The 22,924-nt window shown below is 53.3% G+C and overlaps 1 protein-coding gene across 1 annotated transcript in view; it reads right to left on the bottom strand.

The window, feature by feature from the left end:
* Positions 1-6,016: 6,016 nt before the first annotated feature.
* EFL1 (elongation factor like GTPase 1) overlaps positions 6,017-22,924 on the bottom strand; it is a 121,202-nt gene continuing 104,294 nt past the window's right edge. Inside the window, 4 exon segments of the mRNA XM_019460423.2 lie at positions 6,017-6,312; positions 13,522-13,706; positions 21,173-21,692; positions 21,694-22,156. Of these exon segments, the coding sequence (XP_019315968.2) occupies positions 6,124-6,312; positions 13,522-13,706; positions 21,173-21,692; positions 21,694-22,156 (1,357 nt within the window). The 3' untranslated portion in view covers positions 6,017-6,123.

The raw sequence follows: 22,924 nt of genomic DNA on the forward strand, positions 1-22,924 counted from the left end.
CACCTCTGTCTTTTTTTCTTTTAAATGTTTATGTATGTGTTTTGAGAGAACGAGAGAGAGCATGAGACGGGGGAGAGGGAGGCAGAGAGAGAATCCCAAGCAGGCTCCACACTGTCAGTGCAGAGCCCAATGTGGGGCTCGATCCCACAAACTCTGAGATCAGGACCTGAGCTGAAATCGAGAGTCAGATGCTTGGGGCACCTGGGTGGGTGGCTCATCTGGTTACGGAGCCTGCTTGGGATTCTCCCTCTCTCTCTCTCTCTCTCTCTCTCTCTCTCTCAAAAACTCTCAGCTGAGCCCCCCCAGGTGCCCCTCGGGGGTCTTCTCTTTCCCCTCCTCTTCCTCTCCCAGCTGGCTCATGATCCCGATTCCCTATGCAAGTTCCTGAGACCCATCATCAGTGTGCCTGGATCTCTGACCTGTGGGTGTAGCCATGTGGTTCAGAACATGCCCACTCCTGGGACAGGAGCATCCCGCGCCCTTCCCCTCCGAAGACGCTGTATGGGGGCTGTGGGGGGCACAGACACGGGGGCTGCCCTGCCTGTGGGGTGACCGGGCATCCGCCGGCCCTCCCGAAGTCAGGGCCGGCATCGTGCTGGCCTGTCTGGTGCATTCGACTCGGCCCGCAAGGCTCTCAGCGCGGCACCAAGCACGTCCCCACCCACCACCACCCGCCTCACTGCGGACGCAGAGCCCCTCGGGCCCTCGGCAACAGGCGGCGGTGCGGGACCCCTTTGTTAGCTTTTCCATCCCAGGGAATCGCCTTTTTCTGATCATCAAAGTACTACACGCTGGATTTGCAAAGGAAAAACTTTACAGAAAAACAATGTAGAAAGGAAACCGCTCTGTTAATTACGCCCCCGGCGATAAGAAATTTCACAGGTCCGTAGCCAGGTCTCCGGGTTTTTACGGAGCGCGTGATAACGACGCACACGCACGTTTTAAATACGTGGTAAAAACGGATTCAGGCAAAGTATAGCATCTTGGGATTTCGTACCCTTCAGGAGCTTCCAGCCCTCAACCAGCCGCAGAGCCAGCAGCTCTTTCCGGATGGACGTTCGGAGCCTTCCCGGTGGGGGCCGTTCCACACGGCCCCGTGCGGATACCTCTGCGCGCTTGTGTGATGCTTCCGTAGGAGAGGTTTCTAGAAAGATGCCCAGGGTGCACGTATGACCACCGTACATTCTAGCATGCACGGCCAAGCTGGGGAGAGACCACTACTCAAAGCTGCTTGTCCGGGCCGGCCCGCAGCTGCCAGGGGCTGGCCATCCCCGCCCCCATCTGTAGGGGATTCTGAACAACCTTCTGGGAGGGAAACATACCGTGAAAGGAAGGCAGCAGACACGGTTGGTTGAGTCACAGAAGGAGGTAATAATCTCGAGTGCGCTAGTGACGGCCGCTTGAATCCATCCCCAAGCCTGGGGACGCCCGGGGGCACCTGTCTGTCCGTGTGGGAGGCGGGTTGCCAAGGGGCTGACTTGCTCAAGACGCCACAAAGCCCGGGACGTAAAGGCCCGCTGCGCCGAGGCCCCTCCGACAACACCAAGAGGGAGAGAGAAGAAAGAAACGAAATCCAGCTCGACGGCTCCGGCTTCGGCGGGAGCGCGGCTCAGGGAACGTGGTGGCGGCCGGCAGGGGCCGGGGGGGGGGGCAGTGGTGAAGAGGACGAGGAGGTCACGCCCCACAGAGCGTGGATCTGACCCCGGGCCCGGGTGAGACACGCCCCCCCCCACCCCCCCACCCCCCACCCCGAGCCAGCGGTCCCGAGGGGGAAGCCGCGGTGTGACCCGGGCCACCAGGCCGTGGGCACAGGGCTCCCTTCGGGCAGGGCAGACGCCGGGTCCGCGAGGAAGGCTCCGTGCACATCACCTGAGAAACGCCAGCCCTGTCCGGGGAAGGGAAGCAGCTCTCCGAGAGAGGAGGCCGCGGGTGGTCTCAGACCTCGGGGGCTTCCGCCTCCTTCGGAGAACCACGTGACCAGTAAGCGCCGCTTTTTCCGTCTGGATCCAACCCTTTCCAAACGCTCAATGCTACGCATCTGGGAGCTAACAACCGCAGCTTATTTGGTGGGGGGCAATTTTCAAAACACTCTGAGGCCGCCGTGAAGCGGCCAAATGACTTCACCTCCAAGTGACATTCTCAAGAGGGAAGTTTCCTAAACAATTTTTTCCAAGTTTGTTTATTTACCCTCGAGAGAGACAGAGAGAGAGCAAGCAGGGGATGGGGCGGAGAGAGAGGGAGAGAGAGAATCCCGAGCCGGGGCCTGAACCCACAAAGCGGGAAATCACGACCCAAGCGGAAACCAAGAGTTGGACACCCGGGCGCCCCTAAAAGTGAAGCTGTGTTAGTGAGAGAAAATGTCTTTGGAAAAGGTAGCATTTGAGATGGAAAGTGTGTATTTCCAATGATCTCATCTGATAGCAGAACAGGAGTCCACAAGCTCTGAATTTTCCAGATGTACTTAAAAAAAAAAAAAGACAGAAGAGAAGTAAACATTCAAAACTAGACCTCTCATAAGGTCGCTTTTTCTGAGTTCGGACAAATAAAAAAAGAAACCTCTAAACCTGATGTTCAAACAAGGCTGTCCGGTGTGATCCAGCCTTCTTCCCTTAACGGCCCATTTATCGGTGCCCCAGATCCTACAGCTTGCCCCTCCCTTCCTTGGCTCCTACTGGGTCTCACAGGCAAATGCCTCCTTCCTCCTTCCCTCAGTGTTCTGTCCAATGACCCTTACTTTCCCGAGCCTAAAATAACGGCGTACGCACGTGGAAAGGCTCAGTGATTAAAAAAAGTGATCGTTAGGATTTTGTTACATCAGAAACCCAGCCTATGAATTTTCTACAACTAATCACCGAGAAAAGGATTTTTTCCCCCTCTGTACCTCCATTTTTTATTTTGTTATTATTATTTTTTTGAAGTCTTAAGGGTTTCTCTATCTACTATAAGGTAGAAGATACTCTCAGCCAGACCCAAGACCCGGGAGGGACGTGCAAAATCAACAAAGAGGGTAATGAAATAACCCCCAAACCGAACGCTCTAGCCCTGCCGGGGGAGGGACAGAGGTGTGGGATAGAGAGAGTTGCCTGGCCCTCTGGAATGTCCTTATCAACCCGGGCCCAGAGGAAGGGGATGTGCATTGGAAGAAACCCCATCCCGCTACTCAAGCCTCTGGCCTTCCAGCCCTGGGCCACGACTGCCCAGGTTGGGAAAGGCCTGGACCCTTCACTCCAGCCCTTCTGGGAACCCTTACTTGTTCGGCCCCCTCACTCCCTTCCTGCTCGTCTTGTCTGGTCGGAACCACTCTGCCTCTCTCTAGAGCCTGCTGCACGGGGCTCTGCTCATAACCAGAGGGCAGATACACCGCAGGGTGGTCTCTTCCCTCTTCTCATTCCCAGGCCACTAGGAGACGCTCTCTGTGCTGCAGACTCTGTGACCACCGGCAGGATCAAAGGAAAGTGTTAGCACCTCCGCGGTCTGGTTCCTGTGTTTTGGTCGACATTCATAACCTTGTTTTTAGAATCTGATCTAAATGCTTGGCTTTTATTGTTACTTTTATCTATTTCTTTTCTATCCTAGAAAGTTTAAAATGCTCTCTGCCTTAAAAAGAAAGGGCTTGAGGGACGCCTGGGTGGCTCAGTCGGTTAAGCGTCTGACTTCGGCTCAGGCCATGATCTCGAAGTTCGTGAGTTCGAGCCCTGCATTGGGCTCTGTGCTGACAGCTCAGAGCCTGGAGCCTGCTTTGGATTCTTTGCCTCTCTCTTTCTCTGTCCCTCCCCATGCTCATGCTCTGTCTCTCTCTGTCTCTTGATAATAAATAAACATTTAAAAAATTAAAAAAAAAAAGAAAAGAAAGGGCTTGACTGTTTCACAACGAACAGCTTCTAATTTGCAGATTTAATAACATACTCACCTGGAGGGCTCCTGCTCTGTGACAAGCTGCCTAAGGCTCCAAGCCTTCTTTGGTCGTTGTCAGACAGGAGAGAAGGGGTATTGCCTACCCAGTGCCCTACTCTCCGTGCCAGGTGCACAGGCTAGCCTAATTTCTGAAATCAATTATTTTCTAAACTTACCAGCCAGAAACGGAGCCATTATATGTTTCTGAAGCTTGGACACCGTTACTGTTAGTAGCTTTGCCTACTGGGCTGGAGACACAGAATATAAATATAGATATAAAGATGCCCCAAGTCCTTCCCTCTGCCATAGTGAGGACCCAGCTCCTGTCGACGATCCTAACACAAATCAGGCAATAATCCTTGGGAACTTTTCGTGATGCTCCTGGAACAGGGCTTACTAAGAGGTGTTAACTGGATGAGAAACGGGACCCCGGGCTGTGGGCTGTAAACTTAGCTGTTACCTGGCATGCACACACTTGCACGTACTGTTGTATACACGTGTGTGTGTGTGTGTGTGTGTGTGTGTGTGTGTATGTGTGTGGTGTCCTAGGGATCACAACAGGACTTGGGTATCTCCCCTCACGTCTATGGACACTGACCCAAGCAGCTCGTCCCTCTGCCCCTCTCCCCGCCCCAGCCCCTGGCCCGCCCGTGCTCCAGGGTCATGGGGAAAAGGCATTACAGCCATGTTGTCCGGTGCCCGTCCCCAGAGCAGGACGGCTGTCCCCAGACATCAATGCCAAGTCCTCCAGAAGCGAGGGTCCTGGGTTGGTGGCCCCCCGCTGCCCGAGGCCTGCCCGTAACTGACTACAGACACCCCGTCTGCGTGAGAACAGGAACACTCCCGCTGCCAGTGAGGCTAGGCTTTGGGCACGGCCCCGGGGCACGAGCGAGCAAAGACACGGTCTCAGTACCCACTCCTGCCGCACAGGGACGTGGTTCCTGAGTGGGGGGGGGGGGGGGGGGTGCACCGCGGCGTGCACGTGGGGTGGACGACTCACACGGAGGGCTGGCCGCACCCCCCGGCCGGCTTCTCCGGGGTCACTTGACCACTCGTGACCGTCTCCCTCCACGTGGGGACGGTGCCGCGTCACCTCCCCCGCGCCGGCGCGTCTGGCAGGGCCCCACGGGACTGCGGAGAGAGCTCCAAGTCTGGGGCTGCGCCTCCTTGCGAAATGAGCGAGTGCCGGGAAGGGGCAGAGTCCCAGAGTACTTGTCACGGCACGTGTGGCGCTCGGAAGGGTGCTGTTTACGAAGGCTGCCAATCGACGCGCCAGCTTTTCCTCCCTGTCAAAGTTTTCAAGATAAACCGATGCCCGGAATAACTCTCCTGAGTTAACTCAAGTATCTGTACCTGGTAAGCTTAAAGTGACGGTGACTTATGGAGCCACACTCTCGCCAAAGTCGGGGTCAATTAGAGCCGACCAGCTAGACCATGGCTCGAACGAACAAAGATAATGTTTCTATAACCAGTATTAGGACCTCGTTTATTGACCTAGTGTATGGGAAGAAAGCCCATTGAAAGCCTCTCAAAAACAAAGTCTGATCTGATCGTCGTACGTGTTTTGAAAGAGAATCCTTCTTTTAAGTGGCTATAAAAATTATTAGTGCAGCAAGCATCAAAAATTACAAAATCTACTTTTGGCTGAATCGCGTTGGCTCCTTCCAGGAGATCTCCCCGAAGGGCGCAACCGAGGAGGTTTAAGAGTGTTTGCAATAAAGGAAATAATCTCGTCACGTCAGCTAACGTCCCTGAAGGTTAACAGGAAACCACCCAGGAAGTCACAGAAGTTATTTGTCTAAAGAACAGGCGTACGGCCTAACTCTCACCAACACCTATCTGAACACGAGCGATGTGATTTATGAGGGAGTCCGAAAGCAGGTTTGAGGCCAGCGCCAATCGGACGGGACAGCGTGGCCACACAGACCAGCAGGGCGAGGGTCAGCCACGACCTGGTCGGACTGCAAGTGGTCTCTCGAGGACGCGGCCTGACGTGGGAATCAGTTAGGACCGCGCCGGAGCGAACTCCCCCGGGGCGCGGGACGCCGGGAACTTCTCGCCTCGCACCAGAATGGGTCAACAAAACCACTTGGGAGACACGTTCTCTCGCACCTCTTTAAAGTACTGATAAGCATCAACTTTATTGGCCGTGGGCTCAGAGAGGTTTTCCCAATATCTGGCCTGGGGTGACACCTCCGTCCGAAAGAGGCGGCCCTGCCGGGGGCGGGGTTACTTATTTTTGCTGAGGGTTCTCTGCTTCTCCGCGTGCGCCACCACCTTCTCCTCCACGTAAAGACCCTTCCGCTTACGCACGGCGTCCATGTACTTCCGGGCCTGGTTCTCCGAATCCGCCTTCTCCCCGAAGTGTAAGTACTCCTCCTCGGTGGTTGGTACCCAGAAGGGGTCGCTGGGGATGACCTGGCGAGAGAAGGGGACAGAACGTGCCAGGTCAGGCAAGCATACCTGGACTTCAAACAGCCTTGCCAAATTCCTAGCGTGAGGCTGAAGAACCAAAGTTAAGCCACGAACAGCCGATTGCTGGGAAGGGCAAGGAACAGTCGTGAGGGATCACAGGACGCGTGAACACAGGGAAGCAGCTTCAACAAACCTGTAAGGTGCACGACGTCACCCCGAGGAACAAGGGCGACTCTGAACTTTGAATAACGTGACGGAAAAGCTCCCCCTCTCGCTCGGATGCATCTGGGTACCAGAGGGGTCTTTTCATTCACTTTGCCTTCGTCCCCAGCAAAGACCAACGCCCTTAAGCCCACTTCCGGTCACGCCGAGCTTTTGCTCCCAAACTCCGTGGTGTGACCGGTGAGCCGGGCCGCTTGGCCCATGTTCTGTCGGGACGAGCGGCAGTCGGCACTGCCCTCGCTCTTTGGTCTGGGCCCCCGCCTGCTGGCGCCCTCACGGTGAGGGGGACACGTCCAGGGGAGCCTCCTCGTGACGGGAGGGAGAGGGCAGAGCCTGGGCCCCGGGGAGGGGGGCGGCGGGGGGCAGGGCTGGTCTGTTAAGTAGTGACTTAGGGGTGCCCAGTCCCTCTGGGATGAGCAGCTGCCGGGTCACGAGGCCCACAGCGATGGCCACGCTGGACACAGACTTCCCTGAGGTCCAGGACAGAGGGGGCGGACAGTTTCCTGCAGGCAGAGAAGGTTCCACGAGCCGCACACTCGTGGCCTGTCTCTGCCTCCTCGCCAAGGGTTCCCCCAGGATGTGACAGGTAAGTGTGAGAAGAGAGAGGACCGGGGGACAAGGGTCTTCTTCCCCTCTCCACTAGAAGTGCACAGTCCGCCCCGTCCCTCCGCGTCACTTCCGGAAGCCGCCCTGACCCGACCCTGCGGCAGGAGCCCCGCGGCCTGGCTGGTCTCATTCTGGAACGTGGCGGCAGGGGCTCCGTACCCTCCACGGTCGAGACCACACTCTCCAAGGTCAGCCTGATGGGTAATGAAGGTGAGAGTCTGGCCTTCACACCTTCTCCGGTTTGTCGTTTTCTCTCATTTCTCAATTCGGGAAAGAAAGGGGTGGTATTTACTAAGTGGCCTCAAGTCCTAACGCTTTTCAATTTAAAATCTAGAAATGGCGGAAAAGGAAGTAGTTGCTCTTCAGCACCAGCAATGGAAGGGTCTGGTCTGTGAACCGGGAGGGGGACGAGGGGGGCCCACAGTAGTAAATGGGGGTAAAACCCCTGTCCGCGTCCCACAGGGCGCCAGGCCAGGTCCGCTGCCCGCTCAGGACGGGCCCCAGCCACACAGCCCAGGCCCTCTCTCTGGACCTGGAAGAACCACGTGTGCCCTGGGCCGTGGCTACCACTGGGGGACAGAGGGCGGGACGGATCGTACTGGGCCCGTGTCCGCGGTCCTGCGCCATCCGCCCTGGTGAAGGTGCCGAGCTGAGCAGCTGCGGAGCTGTGGCGCTTGGGAGGGACAGGTGACTCGGAGATGCCCCAGGGTGACGCGGGGGAGAAGACCCGACTGAAGACGGCTTCGCACAGGGCACGACAGGAACCCCCGCCCCAATCAACAGTAACCAGACTCAACAGAGGGAGCATTCGTCACCAAGTAAGAGAGGTGACGGAGTGACCGAGAGCTACAGAGTTCACTTAAAAATTCTCCAAGAAATAAGGGGCGTGTGGGGGCACTGCATCCATAAAACATGAGGCAGCTGTAAAAAAGTAAGAGCTAGAAATCCTAGAAATAAATTCAGACGGAAGGATGAAAAAGAAAGAACCTCGGCAGGCAGGTTAAATAGCGAACCGCTGAGAAGACCCCGTAAATTAACAGACTCGACGTCCAGGATAAAGAACTCCTACAACCCAGCAGAAAAGACGAGCAGCCCAATGGAAAGACGGGCAGAGGACTTGAAGGGATCTTTCTCCAAAGAAGATGTACGAATGGCCAGCAGGCCACGAAGAGACGTCGGTCATTAGTCACGAGGGAGACGCACATCAAAACCACGATGAGGCTCCACCTCGCGCACGAGGGCGACTTCTACCAAACACGGAAAAAAGTGTCTGGTGAGGAGCCGGTGCCCCACGCCGGCCCCGGTGGCGCTTCCTGGTGAAGACCCCCTTCTCCCTCACACCACGCGGCCACAGAAGCCCTCTCCTTGGGGGGACAGCCGGGAAGCGGAACGTCCCCCGGGCAGTTGTCCACAGACTGTCTACGCTGCGGGAGACTAGTTTTAAGCTGGTTACTGGCATCCTCCCCTCACATCACATAAGCCCATCAGAGCATATAAAGAAGCTGCATGTTCTCAGCAGGTCTGGGGAGTAGCAGTGAAGAAACTGTTAATCCTGTTTACAAAGTGATGTGTTTTTATAAATGTTTATTTATTTTTGAGAGAGAGAGAGAGAGAGAGAGAGAAACAGAGTGTTAGTGGGGAGGGGCAGAGAGAGAGGGAGACACAGGATCGGAAGCAGGATCCAGGCTCCGAGCTGTCAGCACAGAGCCCGACGCGGGGCTCGAACCCACGAACCATGAGATCACAACCTGAGCCCAAGTCGGACGCTTAACCGACTGGGCCACCCAGGCGCCCCTAAAGTGACACATTTTATAAAGAGCAGTAAGTGAACTATGCTAGTTGAGAGACACCAGACTCAGACTGGTCCTTGTTTCAAAACCGTTAAGACCAGGGGTTTCAAAAGGTCCCATTCTGCGTGGCCCTCCGCACAGACTCCAGGGTAGACTCGAAGCCTACCTTCTGCACTCACCTCTGCGTCCTGGGGTCCCCTGGAGTCCCGCTCCAGACCGCCCCTCGCCGGGGGGCTCGGGTGCCCACACCGTGCCGTGCGCTACAGAACGGCACCCTCGAGGCCACAGGGCAGAGCTCGCATCAGTTTGGAAGAAAAGGTGCTATTTTCTAACTGGTTCACCCAGAATTCATCTGCCCACAGCGAGAATGTTGTTTTGCAGCCCCACAGCCTGGAGGGGACGGCATTTTCTAGCTCACGGGAAGGAAGGCTCCCAAGTGCCAGCTGCTGTCCTGGGCATTAAAAACAAAAACAGAAAGAGGAAGAGGAGGAGGAAAGGGGACAGCAGCCCAGAAGGGAAGCGCGTGGGGAGCCCCGTCTCAGGTCTGTGCCCAGCTCTCGCTAGGACGGTGGCTGGCGGGTGGGAGACACCGCGTCCGGAATAAACTTCTTCAGCGCTACTGTGCTCACAGCCGCGGCCTCCTCACCCCGGGTGAACTCCAGCCCGCCCCCCCCGCGTGGTCTCAGCATCGAGCAGCCAGTCTTGAGGTTGTGCTGACATGCGTGTAGAACTCCACTGGGTGGGAATATTTTTCTCTCTGTGCCCGTTATTAGCTCCTTTTCTTCCCTTTTCACAGAAGGGGTAAAACAGAGAAATTATGAGATTGCTGACTTCAAAGGTTTCCTCATGGAAAATGCCTGTAATTTTATTTTCTCTATTTTTTGAAGCACTTTCTCTCAAAAGCTCTTGATTGTAAATTATATGGTGTGATAGAACACAAATGGAAGAAAGTGCCTTGGAGCGAGAAGCCAGAGCTCAACAACTGTGTTATTTCTAAACCCAACTAGGGGGGAGAACGAAGACAGCCAAAAACTATCACATCAATGACATTTAATTATAACGTCGTTTTCAAGACTTTCACAGATTTGAAGCTGTCAGGAGTGGGGACTAGGACAGGTGGCAGGGGGCCGGCAGACGGTGGTACAAAACCGGAGCGGGCTCTTCTCGACCGCACTCGTCTCTAAATTTACCAAGAGACTGACTTTTAATAACCAACTAAGACAGAAACTAGTATTTAAAAAAAAAAAACAAAAAACTACTATTAAGTACGTAAGATTTCTGGCCTTTCTTTTGTAAGTGAGAGAAAAAGCAGATGGAAAAGTCATCGTGGTTTTCACATTAACAAAAATTGCCTGTTTGGTAAGAACCTGCTGTTCCTAAGTATCTCTTCTCCTGTTTTCTTTGCTAATAGGTATTTCAGGCTCGGGATGAGGGGAGGCACACTCTTTCTGTAAAGAACCAGAGTGCAGGCCACACGGTCTCTGGACAGGACCTACAGAAAACACGTCTAAGAATGGGTACGACCGTGTTCCGGGAAACTTCGTTCACCGGAACAGGTGACGGGCCATCGTCTGCCGACTCCTGATTAGTCAGGCTCCATTTCCCAACCTCCTGGTTAGGTGGGCGCTGTGACATGTGGCCGCGCGACTGGCTGTGGGCACTGGGACATTCACGTCCCTGCAGGGAGGGCACGCGCCCTCCTCTTCCCATTCTCCCACTCCCTGTTCTTCCCGCCTGGGATGCGGACGTGTGGTACGAGGGAGAGCAGCCACTCTGGACCCTCGGCACAAGCCACGTGCTGACAAAGGAGTTGGAGCAGCCTGGGCCCCCGCCCCCACCTTCCGCCAGCCCAGCATGAGCCCCCACCGCCCCTGCCACCCCCACCAGTGAGCCCCCACCGCCCCCACCAGTGAGCCCCTGCAAGCGAGCCCCTGCCCCCCACCCCACCAGGGAGTCCCCTCCGCCCAGGCCCCCGCCCCACAAGAAGACAATCTACTCTGAGAAGGTTTCCACAGAACAGTCTTACCTGCTTACTTGCCAATTAGGAAACAATGAAAACTTCGTAGAGTTTTAAAAATGTGCTTTATAAAACTACTTTCAGGGATAAGGCCGACTGTGAAATGATCACTTATTTTTAGCAAACAGGATATGTGAATTCAGGAACCCAGTTCCTCCAATCATGATGCCCCTACGACAGCTCTGAATCCCTGCTTTGGATCTGTCCACACACGGGACCCCCCGGGATCACGAACTTGCACTCTCTGTGTTCTCGTCAAACATGCCAGAACCCGGCCTTGTCACTGGTGGGATCAAGGCCACCTTCCTGAGACGGACACCTTGTCATCGGCAAGATGGTCGGACGGGTGAGCTCCAAGTTCTAGCACCGATGAAGACAGTGCTTTGCCCTCTCGAGGTCACTGCTCTAAGTGGGATAAACCCCCCTTCGGTTCTAAATGTCAGCTGCACTGCCCTGTGATCACGCCTGGTCCCTAAAACACACGGGGGAGGACTCTGGAGACCGTTCCAGTAAGATCATCCCTAATAGACTCACTACAGACGTAGTTCTTCAGAAGCTGCTTGGACAAATCCGTTCTTTGTATCCCTCACTGGTGTTTATTCCTCTGTAATAATCGAGTGCCAAAAACAAAGCTGAAAAGGTCCAAGTTTGGGTAAGTGGGAAATTACTACCCACTTAAGTTCAGAAATTAACAAATAAATGTTTTGGGGGGTGCCTGGGTGGCTCAGTCGGTTAAATGTCCAACTTCGGCTCAGGTCATGATCTCGCGGTCCGTGAGTTCGAGCCCCACGTCGGGCTCTGTGCTGGCCGCTCAGAGCCTGGAGCCTGCTTCGGATTCTGTGTCTCCCTCTCTCTCTGACCCTCCCCCGTTCATGCTCTGTCTCTGTGTCAAAAATATATAAACGTTAAAAAAAAAAAATTTTTTTTAAATAAATAAATAAATGTTTTGGACCTCCTGTTTTCTGCATAGTGAAACATGGAATGATACCTATTTTGATATAAACCGATAAAACCACCAAAACTTCATTTAGTTTCTAGACAAAGAGACAAAATGAAGAAAATTTCATAGTAAATCCCTGTTAAGATGAAGACCGTACTGATTAAAAAAAAAAAAGAAAAAAAAGGAGACTACACCAGAACATTAACCGTGGTTCTTTCGAGCATTACGGATGTGCGTTTTTTTTTTTTAGGAAAAGTAGACACAACTGCCAGTTCTGGACAGCCACTTCCCTGGTGTCCGTTTAGGTGACAGGAACCACCCAATTAAAACTAGATTTGCCGTCAAAGTCCGGCTTTCTGAAGTGCTGATTTCCTTGACTACAAAAGTCACTTTAAAAAGGAAGTTCTCCCTCACTTACCACATTCCCCTTTATTACCCGCACTTCAACGGTTTCTTTAAATCCTGCTCTGGAGAAAGGGGCCCGTCTGGCTAAAGAAAGTGAGAAAAGGGACGAGCTGGCACCGGACGTAAACAGTCGTGATTAGGCAGGGCTAGAGGAGACAGCCCCGAGTGCGTCCACACCACCGGGAGCCTCCCACGGTCGGGCACCAGGCTGCACGGTCAGCATGCCATCCCAGGGGTGGGACGCACTCGGGGGGCCCCCCGGCTTGCCCAAGCACGCGGCAGAGGGGGTCTCTGCAACCCGAACCTGTGGCAGCACAGCCAGCGCCGGTCCCACTAGGCACGGGCCTCCCCGGGAGAGGGAGCCATGGGCCGTGCCTTCTGTTCCCTACAAAGTGACAACAAACACTGTTTTCCTAAAACAGCCCTTCTTCTTACATCCCATAGCTTCCAAACCCTCCTCCTGACCCGAGACGGGGTCTGGAAGGTGACCAGATTTTTCCGCTCTCCTTCGCCTGCCTGTCCCGCGGCGCCCTCCTCCTCAGTGCCCAGCTAGCTCTCCTTCCAGGACCTGCTCAGGGAGGCTGATCTGACCTCCCTACTCCGTGTTAGTACCCTCCCCGCCCAACCCCAAAAGTGAAAAAACGATGTCTTCACCATCTTTTCCTCTCCCCCAGCAATGCGGACCCACGTTTGCAGTTTTAAGTGCGGGTAAGGTTTGCTCTTTGCCCACCTTTACCGACACCGACAGTGAGGGGTTGTGATGGACCCTTTCACCCCACAGCGCACGGAAGTCGCAGAAACCCGCAGAGTCCGCGGCGGGGACTGAGGACCACAGAACGCACAGGAGCTTAGAGCTGCTCCTTGCCAACACGACCGTTCCCCTCTAAATGCCCGAAGTATTTTCCCGCTGGAAGAAAAGTTCCTGAGAGCTTCACTTTCAACACGTCTGTGATTTTTCCCTTAAAATTCTAACCGCTATCTTCAAAGGGAAACACAGGATCGAACGTTCTGCGTCTTAACTTTTGCATCAAACAAAAGTGAAGAATGAGTGTGCGTATGTGTGCGTCACAGGCCCCACGTAACCTCGGGACCCTTCCATCTGGAGGAGAACAGCCCCGTGCCTTCTCCCGGGCGAGGGACTGAGCGGAGGCCCCACGGAGGCTGCCACCCTCGGGGTCATCTGCAGGGAGCACGCTGGCGCCTGAGGAGGCGGGACGGGGCTGGACTGTTACCTCCCAGTGGCTGAACACCAGCTGCGGGCTGGCCAGGCCGCTCGTCCTCTTCCTGATCTCGTCAGCAAAGCCGAAGCTCTCGGCGACGGGCAGCACCGCCTTGATGATGAACATGTCCGTCCCTTCTTTCATTTCTTCTTGAAGCACTCGACCTTCTCTCTTGGACAAGACCGCGTAGACCCGACCTGCGAAACCAACACGGCTCTTAAATTCACTGACCGGTGACACGTCCCGAGCCACACAGACACGCGACCGCTCACGCTCCCTGTAACAGTCCACCGTGAGAAACGGTGCTCCCGAGAATTCTGGTTTACACAAGCATGAAAACTTTTTTCTTAAGTGTTTAAAAGTAACGCGACAAAAAAAAAATCGGAGACGAAAGGCGAAACCACCCCAAACCGCACTGCCCGAAGGGCAGACCCCTCACACAGCCTGAGAAGCGGGCGGCTTTGAAAAGGACCTTTTGATGCAACGTCCCCCATGACGGTCAGTCTCCGGGTGTGAAACCCAAGGAGACGAGTGTGCCTGGGCTTTGTACACACTGAAATACTCGTAATTATGAGACATTATTGATTTGATGAAGAAAGCGCGAGGCTATTTGGGCCCAGTAAGCAAGGAAAAGACACGGTAACATTTTTATATTAGAAATGAAAACAACACGCAGAGATATCTGGTCACGTTTTTAAAAACTGGTTAACACGTAAGTGTCGTAAGTATTTCTTTTCCCCTGGAAACTGTGTGTGGCATCTTTCCCGTCTGATGACAAGGTCTACCCAGATCACAAGAATGCCCGCACATTCTCTTGGCTAACTACATTTTCGCAGTCAGGCCCGACGCCGCCTCCCACTCGGGAGGGAGAGGTCTCCCCGCTACAGAGGCCGGCTTCTGGAAGGGTCCCTCCGGTGCTCCAAGAATCCTTTTAGCCACGAGGGGGTCCAACTCTGCTAAGGACAGACAACTGAAAACCACACACGGTTGTGAGGAACCTGTGGGGCCAGCAGGCACGTCCCCTGAGGCCTCCGCTCACCTGCCACTTGGAAAAAGGAGTCTCGGCTGCCTGGCTGGCCGAGGAGAAGAGCGCAAGAAAGACGGCCCGTCTCCTCCAGGCGTAAGCCCCCACCATGGAGGCCCGCGGCACCTCCCTTCCTGCGTGGGTCAGGACAGGGGCCTCCGACCAGGTACCGCAATGGAGACCGAACATCATTCATCGTGTAATTCTCGGCCATTCGGTTTTAATTCCACTAAAACGAAATCCCCAAACTGAGGCATAGGAATGGATCACTGAGCAAAGGAAATCCGCTATAAAGAGACCCTTCCAAACGCACTTGGTTTTCACAACAGCCGTGTCCGATGCTTGGATGCATTCGGAGATCCTCCAAACTGGCCACTGTTCCAGCGGGGAAATTATGGTAGCCACATCCAGGAGGACCCGTGACCCTGCGGCCTCTGAGCACATGGTCTCCCCTCCACCGGGGCACCTGCTCCACTACTGGTCAGTCACCTGTCCTTGCACTCGACAAAAAGTCATGGTGCACCTGCTGCGCGAAGGCACCAAGACACAAGCATCCGCTGGGGAAAAGATGGCAACAAAAAGTCTAATCGATGCGAAGTTTTGATCAGGGCGGGACTTGGACTACCAGATAAACAGATAAACGTCTGGACCCAAATTCAAGGCCTTTTGTGACCCGGCAGCAACCCCTTACTTCAAGCTCTGGGGCCCGCAGAGCCCACAGCTGCAGACCCTCCACTGAGACCGCAGACTCCACTGAGACGGCACACGGGGCGGACCCTCCGCCCTAAGCCGGGGTAGGGCACTCGCTGCCACGGCACACCCTGTGGGCACAGTTCTCCAATCTAGGGTGCGTCTCGGCCAACTCCACGGAGTTAGAGCCCATCTGGAACCACCTGGTCCGAGTGTCCTGTGGTACCCTAAGATCAAAACGGTCTCTTCGCCACGTGGGCTCCATTGAACCTAATCTCTTTCATGGCACTACATATTCCCGTCTGTATATTTTCTTCTCTGATGGGCAGCAAGATTGGTCTGGAGACTCTACAATCTTTAGAGCTGGGAGCTCAGCAATTAAAGGTATGTTTTGTTTCGTTTTTCCAAAATTGAGGAAAGGGAGCAGCTGTTCACAGCAATGTTTTCTCTTACGGTAAACAGACAGGAAACGGTGCGGATTTCCAATCTGGGGATGATGGGAAGTAAATTATAGCATAACAAGTTGATAGGATATTATGCATAGATTAAAATGAAAATTGTGAATACCAAGTGGCCAAATGGAAGCATGCTTTTAAAATAAGTAATAAATGCAAAAAGCAAAACATTAAACTGCTTCCACCATAAGGTTACAGCTATGCGAAACATACTATTACAGACAAAGACTGTAAAAGAGTGGAAAATGACAGGTTGATTTTCAAGGAGGAAGATTCTTCTTTTATGTTGTGGTTTCTGTTATCGTTGGTGGCCCTTGCGGTGTAACTTCAATTAAAACACACAAAGAAATTGGTGGGCACTTCTTATAAACCAGGTCACGCTAACCTCTCTTCCTTTTGTTACAGAGCGACCAGACTGCTAAATCAGGCACGTGTGGTTGACAGGATACAGATGGGCTTTGACCAAACGTGAGCTACAGTGTACTGTGGACAGAGCGGGGGAGGCGGGCCGGCCGCTCTTGTGCAGATGAATCCAGCCACGAGTTTACAGGAAACGCACGTCAACAAGTTATGCCCACCCTGGCAAGATGTCCTGAGGCGGGCGTCCGTGTTCTGACCGCGGCTGCGTGTCCTCACGACGGTCACCAGCAACGTAAGGGTCCGGAAGGCATGATGACCAGATCCAAAGTTGACAGGGGGCCGGAAGGCTAATAAATACTTTGGCAGCATCAGGGTGACCGGGTGAGGACCCAAATGTAACAAGACACAGGTCCGTGTGGGTTAACGCAAAGTGTTACTACCGTTGGCTTCAACCACCCAACCGGCCAGCGTCGGCATGGTAATGCAGAACAGAAGTGCCCATAAAACCGAGTCGGAGCGGGTTCCCTCCAAGCTCCGTGGCAGTCTGCAGTGCCGTGGTACAAAGAAGGCCAATTTCACACTCAGCTGCTCAACTCAAAATTATTCTACCCATCAAAGCCCGTTTCAAAGAACTATCACTTTAGAAAAGTCTACCCTGTTTCAAATTCTGCTAATCCCAATTTCTCATAAAATTTCACTGGAAGACCACATTTATTCACTAAATTCAGCCGTGCTGTTTCATATAATGAGGCTTTGTCGCCTAACGCCTCTCTCCGAGCAGGGATCGTGCTTCGACACGGTGTAGGCACGTACACACGTCAGTACGTTTTGTTGAAGTGAATTAGGAAAGGCCGATGAAATGGAAAAGGGACCCCAAGTCTGGAACAGAGGAGGCTTTTAAAAGCAAACAGTGGCACTTACTAAGACTGTCCCTGACACCTCAAGGCACGTGTGTTCTCGCAACATGAGCGCGTACCCTACAGGTGAAAACAGAAGGCGGAAACTCCAACACCAGCAGGAACGTGTGATGTCACCACCAGATAAAACAGTGAGGAGCCAAGAATGAAAGAAGCTAACAGGTCAGAAGAAGAAATATGAACGTGACAAAAACACAAACCAATTCTAACGTCCGCTAAGTGAAGGGCACTTTTCATGGGTGAAAAATGAGAACAGAACCGGGCCTTTGAGAAAGTAGAGTTTGTAAGTGAAGAGGCCCATTTCCCCCGATGAAGGGATATAGGTCAGGCCTCTGTCCTTCTACAGAACACCCTACTCTGACCACCTATAGACGATGTCTCGCTTTAACACCTTGTGTAGAAAGAACTCAGTTTTTAAGAGAGACTAAGAACGCTCATTTTGCTTAATAAGAAAGACCTGAATTTGTCTTTCAAGTTGTGCTAATTCTTAGAGAATTAAAGCATCCATCAACAAAGTCTGGGAGATGTCTGAGTATCTGGGCAGGAAGCAAAGGCCTTAGGGTCACCAAGGTCTCCTCATTTCTTGTTCCGGATGAAGGCGGTGATTTAGAGAGAAAAAGAAAAGCGCAGAAAGCGAGCAGGAGGCTATATTGACCTTGGGTACAAGAAAGTGGCTATCATTACCAAAGGACCCCTTGAAGCGACCCAAAATGGGCTTAAGAGAAGACCCTCAACTCTGAGCAGCAGGGCCTCCAACTGACTCTGGAGGAAATGACTCCAGACCAAATCGAAACACGGGGTCTCTGTAAGGTGGCAGCCAGCTGGTTGGGGATAAATGTATCAACGCCAGCCAGAGCGTCTGGGACAGAGAGCCCGGGACTAAGCAGTCCACGCAAAGGGCGCCGCCTCGGAGGGGCCGGAAGGACCTACAGCACAGTGGACAGTGACCTGGAGGTGGCCAGACAAACACTAACTCTGCTCCTGAGACAGAAGGGGGGCAAGTAGCCCTGCGGATGATCAAGGTACGTCTCCTCCTACAAGTGCCGGGACGCAGTCTGACGGCCAGGTGGACAGGGCCAGGAGGAAGACAGGCCTGGGGCTGCCTGGTCACGTGCAGGGTCCTGTGAACTCCTAATGGAAACGGGAAAGTGGGCACAGAGCACGGGCGCGACAGGGAAGACGCGACGGTCTGCCTGGAATTTCAGCGGATGAACGCCACCACGGATTCTGGCTTCAGGTGTTAGGTGGGAAAATCTGCCTGGCCAGAAAGCAACGGACAGATGCCACTCCAAACAGATAATGTAGGAGAGACGGCAATCTGGGGAGGAACTGTGCATTCCTATTATCACCCCAGGAGTCCGGAAGGCGGAGGGATAGGCACAGATGTGCGTGGACCCTACACTTCCAGGTCGATCATTTCAAGTGCACGAAGGAGGAGAAGGAAAACAAGTTTCGGGATAACAAGTCCTAAGATAAAATTCCTTGGAGGAGTAATGAGAGAGAAATACCAACCATGAATGATCCCAATGACAGAAAAAGGAGGAGAGATCCTCCCCTACCCCAAAATACAACAGTGGCTCCAAAATAAATGTGTCGGGTCAAGGCGGGCAGGTTGCTGCGCCCTCCTGGCCTATTGTAGGAAGGCGCGCACGACGGACGAAGGAGGGCTGTTAAAACCAGAGCAAGCTGAGCCCGCCAAATAAAAGGGCCAACGAACGACACCAAGCGCGGTCTGCGGTGTTAGTTTCGAAATAAGGCTGAGACGTGCCCACAGCGTGGAGAAATGAGTGTGGCGTCAACAGAGAGGCGCTGGAAAGCAGGGCGTCCTGGTATCCACGTCTCCTGCATTCTCTTCGCTGGGGAGAACGGGGGACAAAGGGGCCGGGCGAACAATCACAGCCGAGAGCGCACCGGGGCCCAGGACCCCCGGGAATCTGACGAGCAGGCAGCTGGCCTTCTTGAATGGGTTCCGTCTCCGGGGCCAGGGTCACATCTCACGGCCCTAAAGAACGTGTCTTTTTTGAGAAATTATCGATGACAGGAGGTGTGCTGAAGTACAGGCGAAAGGTAAGGAACAAATGAACTTCTGGGGGGATAAAAACACTGATTCTATAAACCGCAGATTAGGAAGCCGTATGCCAATTTCCCGCAGTGTTTTAAGAAAACATCATAGAGGTTTGTACATATTTCTGCGAGTAGGAGTTACTTGCGTCTCGAGACGCATGGACTTTCTGACACAAAACCTCACCAACCTCAGCTTACTTCTTCTATACGGTGGGCAAGGTGATCGTCGGGGGAACCTACAGACACGAAGGAGCCTCACTCCACCCACCCACTCAGTTCACCCCTTACTGAGTTTCAGTTCTCACGAGAGCAGACACGTGAAAACACAATCGGTGTGTTACGGCTGTGGTGCTGGCACTTCCCAGAATCCTCCCTGTACTGCTGGGTGTGTGACAAGCCCGAGGAAAACTGCACTGTCCAGATGCGTGCGGTGCTCACGGAAACACATGCGTTCGCGGGACTCTGTCATCTGTACGGTCTGGTCAGTTGCCAAACTTCGGATTCTGCTTTCTGGGGAACAGGCGGGAAGACGTGACTTATCTTGAAACGGGAACGAGGCTCACGCTGGCTTCCCAGGGGTTCACGACAAGGGGTGGTGGCTAAATCCCACTGAAAGATCGCTACCGTGCCGTGGCCGTGTGGCGCCCACGCCGGTCGGCACGAACGGCTGCTCTCCGGTGGGTGTGGGGCAAGTGAGAGGTGCCCCGGAGGACAGCCCCGGGAACGGTGAAAGGGCACCAAAAATCGCACCGTGAAAAATCAGCGGAAGGCTCCGGAGAGTTTTCTCAGGGACATGGAGCAGAAAACTCACGTGCTCCTCGGGCGCATGAAGTGCTCGCGCGGGGGGCGCGTGGCGGCGCACGTGGCTGCAGGCCAGCAGGCGACCACAGAGGGAAGACGATGCTTCCTCAGGGGACAGGCTGTGAGCTGCCCGTCGAGGCAAGTATTCAGGTGGCGGTGGTTCGTGGCAGGGCCGGGGAAACCGGAGCAGCCAGGTCTCCTGCACGGTTCCCCGATTCCAACTCCACCTCCGCCTCCGCCAATCAAGAAAGCTCTTGGTGAAAACGAAGAATAACGTCCGGGAATGGTCTCGACTGGTGTTCCTCCACCAACGCACGGATCCCACGAGCTCGTAACGATACGCTGGCCCAAACGGGGCCGAGACCCATCACGTGCTCCCTGTCACCCTGCAGACACCGTGCACGCGTGCGCGGCACACACGGGCTCCAGGCGGGCGGTCCTGCGGGGCCTACCCCCTGCAACTGTTCAACCCCGCTGCTTCTGAAACGCTGCTTTGGATGCTCGGCCCGTCTCGTAGGAACCCTACTGTGGAGGCAAGCCCAAATTTCTTTAGAGAAAAAATACCCTGACGAGTTAGATACCTGTTTTTAGGAACTGATCAGCAGAAGAACCTTACTAAAAAGAAAGTAAAATAAGCACACACTGACTCAAAGGGCCTCAGAAGAAACCTACAAGCTCTCCAGCACCGTTCTGGCCCCTGAAGACGGTTCTAGGACCGTCTCTCACGGGAGAGCTGCCGCAGGCCAGGCACCCCTCTAAAGCATGGACTTGTGTTCTCGGGTTAATCTTCACAGCCTCTGGTCGGTTATCTTCCTTTTTACAGGTGAACAAAGTCTCCGTGAAGTAATAGTCAAAAGTCAAAGCAGCTACTAAATGCCAGGGCTGTGTGTCTCCAGGGATCCCAGAGACGTTCCAGAGACAGAAAAATCGGGAGGAGGATCTGACGGAACGGTCAGTGGTGAATAAAGCCCCCGATGCTCTTCTCCCGAAAGGACCCAGCACTTCCAGACGGCCTTTTGCCTTAGGTGTGCAAGAATGTCACCTCACTCTCCGATGGTTTCCAGAGAGACTCTGCCTACCTGGACTGACAGGGCCACTCACTCGGGAACACCGCTGCACGTCAAACCTTACGCCTGAGACCGTCGGGACAGGAAGGAGCCTGTCTGCTGCAAACGAAAAGATCTTTGGTAATCACGTTTCCTCCCCCATCGCCATTTCACTATTTAAGGCGTTCAGAGCCCTTAGCGCTTTAGTGACCCAGATGACGATGCAGCTTCTGCAAAAACAAAAATTAAGTGAGTCTGAGTTTTCTGACCACAGAGACCTCTCGGTCCTCACCCTCTTTTCCTTACCAAGAACGTCACCGGTGGCCATGATGTCACACGTGTACATGGCTGCCATCAGACGCTGAGGCTTCACCTGCAGGGCATAGCGACAAGCTTCTTTCATGGTGGCAATGAGCTGTCCGGAGAAGGGTCCGTAGCAGTCAGTGAGCGAAGACTCTCCTCTCTGGGATGTCTTCTGCTCCGAGGGCTCAGAGCCGCCACCTTGCGGCCCCCCGTTTTCGCCTCTGCCGGGACAGGCTTCACCTTCCGCCTGTGCCTCCTGTACCACGTCCCTTCGCTCTTGATTATGTTTGTCACTTGCCCCTTGTTCTTCAAATTTACTTAGGTCCCATTTTTCCAGAATGAAACAGACGCCCATGAGAGGCTCCTCACACATGGGGCCCGAGAGAGTTGCTAGCTGGAAACCACTCACGATGCTGTTGCCCAAATCTCGGTATCTACTGGCCTCTTTGGAAGCTTTGACGCCTGAGCCTGTCCATACTGAGTTCTGGAAGTCTTCGCTTCTATTTACGAGTATGTTGGGCCCCGCATTTTCTTGGCCCAAATGACCAGATTTGGTCAACAACGTTCCTCCATTTTCTCCCTGTTAGGTGCTGCTCTAGTTTTCCTTTGAATTCACAAATTTTCTCTTGGGTCTTCTGGTGGATCGTCTGAGTATTTCTGCCCTCATTCAAAGAGGATGTCAACTGCTCCATAGAACGAATCAGATCACTATTTTCTTCCAGGAGCCGTGTGACTTCTTCTGGAAGGGGCATGGCTCGAACACTGAGCACGGCGAGCTTGTTGGGGGTTGTTAGGGTGATGAGCCCATCAGAGTCAACTTGGATTCCTTCCGGGATTTTGCTCTGATCTTCTTTTGTTTGGTGGATAACTGCAACTTTTTGTTGTTTGCCTATTTCTTCATTGACCATGTCGACTTTTGGCGGTTTTGTAATTGTTTCCCTGAATGGAATAATCGGTTCAGACACGCTGATCTGAATCTTCGCAAACCTACAAATTCAAGAGAAATAACAAGGTTACAATAAAAATGGCATCCAAACTTCCCTGCAGAACTGTGACACAATGAGGATTCTGAAGAAGCACAGAAACATGAAAATTATTTTACTAGGAAAGATCGGTCCTTTACATTCTATCAAAATTCAAACACCGCTTTCATTTCGGATTGAAAGGACCACCTCCAACGGGAACAGACCTTCAGGGAGTTCTTTGCGTACATTAGAATTTCACCGCTTTGTTCGCTCTCAAAGCAAATCAACCATCTATTTAGATAATATGGTTTTGAGCGGAAAATAAATAGTTTCGTAAGATTTGACATATGAATTCTTTACAATATGATTTGCCAATTTAAAAACCGGGAGAAGAAAAGCTCGATGAGTACAACTCTAAACAAGGAATCACAGAACTTGAGGACACCTAGTCAAATCCTGACAACGGATCTGGCTTTGATAAATGCTCACAGCCAGGCTGGCGTGACCCAGGAGTCTGTCTAGAGAGACACTTTGAACAAGAACTTTCTGCAGCGATGGAAATGTTCTGTATCTGCGCTGTGATGACCGGACAGCTGAAATGTGGCTACTATAACCAGGGAAATGAAGTTTTCTTTTTATTTAATTAAATTACATTTAAATAGCCACACGCAGCTACGGAGCATTCGATACGTGGCTGTGTGACTGAGGAACCGAAGTTTTAATTTCACTTAGCTTTAATTTTAAATGGCCACGTGTGGCCAGGGACGACTGTATTGGCCACAGAGTCTCG

This window comes from Panthera pardus, unplaced genomic scaffold (assembly GCF_024362965.1).
Source record: "Panthera pardus isolate Hobbes unplaced genomic scaffold, ASM2436296v1 HiC_scaffold_23, whole genome shotgun sequence".
Classification (NCBI taxonomy): Eukaryota; Metazoa; Chordata; class Mammalia; order Carnivora; family Felidae; genus Panthera; species Panthera pardus.